This window comes from Pteropus alecto, unplaced genomic scaffold (assembly GCF_000325575.1).
Source record: "Pteropus alecto unplaced genomic scaffold, ASM32557v1 scaffold134, whole genome shotgun sequence".
NCBI classification, from domain to species: domain Eukaryota; kingdom Metazoa; phylum Chordata; class Mammalia; order Chiroptera; family Pteropodidae; genus Pteropus; species Pteropus alecto.
In genome coordinates, this window is record NW_006436283.1 from 1787671 (window position 1) to 1791145 (window position 3475).

General features: G+C 64.1%; 1 protein-coding gene across 6 annotated transcripts in view; it reads right to left on the reverse strand.

Annotated features, from left to right (window-relative positions):
- The window catches only part of SLC26A11 (solute carrier family 26 member 11), a 16718-nt gene extending 13249 nt beyond the window's left edge, over positions 1–3469 (reverse strand). For 4 of the 6 annotated variants that reach the window (XR_003046461.1, XM_025047166.1, XM_025047165.1 and 1 more), the window contains exons 1-3: positions 2524–3469; positions 1805–1997; positions 1416–1683 (exon numbers count right to left, since the gene is read on the reverse strand). Coding sequence is in view for 5 of the 6 variants with exons in the window: in XM_025047166.1 (XP_024902934.1) it covers positions 1416–1683; positions 1805–1997; positions 2524–2706 (644 nt within the window). In the remaining variant the exon portion in view is untranslated. The remainder of the gene's footprint in view (positions 1–1415; positions 1684–1804; positions 1998–2523) is intronic. The other 2 variants (XM_025047167.1, XM_025047164.1) reach the window with 1 other exon arrangement.
- Between the last annotated feature and the right edge of the window lie 6 nt (positions 3470–3475).

Genomic DNA, 3475 nt, shown 5'->3' on the forward strand with positions numbered 1-3475 from the left:
GCCCGCCCGCCGGCCCCGCCCCCCGCCGGAAGGAACACCCCAAGCCCGGGCCTCCCGCCGGGATCGCAGCCCTCAGGGGTGCGGGGGAGGAAAAGGGCTCCGCTCTGTACTTTAGTCTTTCCTCCTGCTTGAGACAGGGCGGGAGCGTCTGAGAGAGAAGTCGGGGCCCAGCCTGCAGGGGGTCAGCTCTGAGGACCCCCAAACCGGCAGGGCACAGAGCCCCACACGGGGAAGGGCACTGGGGTGGTGGACACCTACAGGGGGCTTCTATCCTGAACAGGGCAGGGACCCCCACCCGAACCGCAGCCTGGGGCTCTCAGGCGGCTGTCACGACCTCGACTTGGGGGCCGAGGGTCTGTAAGCACGGACGCAGAAAGGGGCTCCCCTAACCACGCCCCGTCGTATGAGAGAACATTCCCGGCACTAACACGGGCACACAGTTTCCAGAACAAAGAACAGATGTCCCGCCAGGCGGTGGTGGCCCTGACACTTGCACGTTACACGTAAGGGCGCTCGCCCCTCCCTTCAAAGCCGTCTCCTCCTCCCTAAACGGAGGCGATGATCCTATGCAACCCACACCCCGTGTTGTGAGAATTAAACACAGGGCAGGCGTGGGACCCCGCGCCTCGCACGCAGGAGGAGCACGGCTAGATCAGTGCCTTTGCTTCCCACACACGTCGCCATGGGCCGGACGGGAGCAGAGCTCGGCCCTGGGAGCCACACCCTGGAGAGGCTGGGGCGGTGACACCGGGTCACGAGACAGGGAGATGGCCCTGAGCCTGCCACCAGGGGCCCCTTGGCCTCATGTGCACAGTTCAACTCAGCTGGTTCTGCACAGGCAGCTGAGCGCTTAGCTACTCAGCACCCAGCACAGCAAAGCGGTCCCATCCTCCAGGAGCTCAAGCCGAGCCAGGGGCCTGAACGACAGCCTGGGCTAACCAGTGACTGCCGATCCCAGCGCTTCTTAGCCGTGCTCACATAGAAACACGAAAAAGCGTGGCATTTGAGAAACATTCCACAGACATTGGCAGAAACATGAACATGAAATCACCTAGCTAAGTGGGCGTGGAAGAACTGGCCGGAATCCAGCAGTGTGCTGCTGACCTGCCAGGGCCAGCTGGTCGAGGGGGCGGCGAAAGCAGCGGGAGAGAGCACTCTGTGAGGGCAGCCAAGCACACCGGCCAGAAAACCCCGACGAGAGCAGGGCGGTCACTACAGGCTCCCTGACTTACCTGCTGGACAATCTGACCATCACGCAACATCTTCCCCGAGGGGTCGCTTTATTAATGGAGACCCACGCGAGCACCACGTGCTCTGAGCTCGGGAACAGCAGCGTGTCAACCAGCGCAGACATCTCAGGACAGGCTTTGGTCCTGCTACCTGGCAGATACCCCAGCACCAACCAGCGTGCTCACCTTGACCTGCCCGAAGCCGATGGTGATGGCGGCAGCGGAGGTGAAACCTTTGATGACTGGGCAGGAGATGAAATCCAGCAGGAACCCTGGCCGGCCAACAGGGAGCACACTGAGCTGATCCCAGAAGCCACGGGGGACCGTGGGCTGGGAGAGGTGGCATGCGTGGGGCTGGGGCTAAGGACCGGCGGGCCACACGCCCTGCTTGGGCTGGTTCGGAGAGCAGGAGATGAGGCTAGGGTTCCCCCTTCCCACCTCCGCAGGGACGGCCCTTGGAATGCAGAGGAGGAAATGCTGAGGGCCAGACAACCCAGGACGCAGGTGCCTTGGTTCCCCAGGAAGGGCAGAACCACAGCCCCCCGCCCCCCGGCTGGAAGGCCCGAGAGTCTCACCCAAGCACAGGAAGCCCATGGCTAACTGGATGCAGCCCGACAGGAAGGCCAGCAGAACAGCATAGGCAGGCTCGTGGAAGGTGTAGGAGGAGACCAGGAGGGACATGATGGCTGTGGGGCCCAGAGTCACATCCCGGGAGGTGCCCAGGATCAAATACACAAAGCACCCCATGAAGGCAGAGTAAAGGCCGTACTGTTGGGGAGAGAGAGGGATGAGCACCCAGGAGGCACACCCACGGGGTCCCTAGTGAAGACGTCTGAGCACAGGGAGCGCGTGTCCACTGTGGCCTCAGGGTCCGCCAGCGCCCACGGGCAGGGAAACCTTGCTGTCTGATCCACAGCCGCGGGCCTGCAGCTATTAGTGGACCTTTCTCCTACCGGCCTGTGAGAGGAAGGGGCCTGTGTGCTTGCATCTGGGTCTGAGTCTGAGAAAGCTCTTACAGCCACATGAGCCATTCCGCTGGCCCCGTCACACAATCCAGAACTAGCTCGGTGCCTGTGTGTGGCAGTGTGACAAGTGCAGTGACGAGGCGTTACAAGGCGTGCGTCTGTCCACAGGTAGTCACACGCTCCAGGTCGTAAACCAAGGCTTCTTGGGCCCCACGGGGCTGAGCCCTGGATGCCCGCTTTGTCTGGAGGATTTCTACGCTGCTTCTGGGCCCAGAGTGGGGTCAGGTGGGATGGAGGGGACATGAGGAGCAGGGGGGCAGACACCTCACCTGGGGTGGGAGCCCAGCCACCTCAGCATAGGCCAGTGCCTGGGGTATGACCGTGAGCCCAACCGAGAGGCCAGCGATGAGGTCCATCTTCAGCCACTGCAGGGAGTATCTGGGCAGCCAGGCCAGGACGGGCAGCCGCCTCCGCACGGCCGCAGGGGAGCAGCAGCAGGACATTGGGGCCATGCCGGCCCCCAAGGGCCTGGCCTGACCCAGCGCCTTCACAGATGATGATGTGCCTGTGCTGGGCGTAGGGGACAGAGACCAGCAATCAGGGTCTGGGCTTCAAGGGGGAGGGCAGGGACATCAGGAAAGATCCATCTCCTCCCATCCCAGTGGGGTGGCATCTGAGCCAGATGGGTTAAGTCTGCCCACCTTGCTGGTCTGAGAGAGGAAGCCAACAACCTGTGCAAAAGGTGGCGTCCCCTTCCCGTGCCCTTCCGGCCCCTGCTCGCTGCTCTCCCAGAATCCCACCTGCCCCAAGCCCAGGTGTCTCCTCTCCGGGCTTTCCGACTGTGCACCAGGGTGGGCTCCACCCACTCCGGCACTGGTGTGTGGGGGGGTGTTTCCCATCCTGAGGCCGTGTCCTACTCCAGCCTCCACCTATGGCATCCCTAGAGGGTCCCCACGGGTTCTAGTTGGTTCTGGGAGAACGTCCGAGGCCCCTCCACTAATTCTGAGGGCGCAGCATCCTCCAGTGCCCTGGCGGACCCAGCGCGCAGAGCCGGTCCCGGACCACCCCCACCCCGCCCCACCGCCTGGCGGGGCCACTCAGGATCGAACGCGGCCCCCACCCGCGAAGGCCTTGTCCGGGACCGTGGCGTCTAAGGGTGGGGACTCCACACTGGGAGACGGTCCGCGGCCCACCGGCCCCAGCAAGGCCGAGGGCGGCAGGGACCTCGATGGGGACGCGGTGGGTAGGGAGCGGGGGTCCCCGTGGGAGGCGCCCGCATCG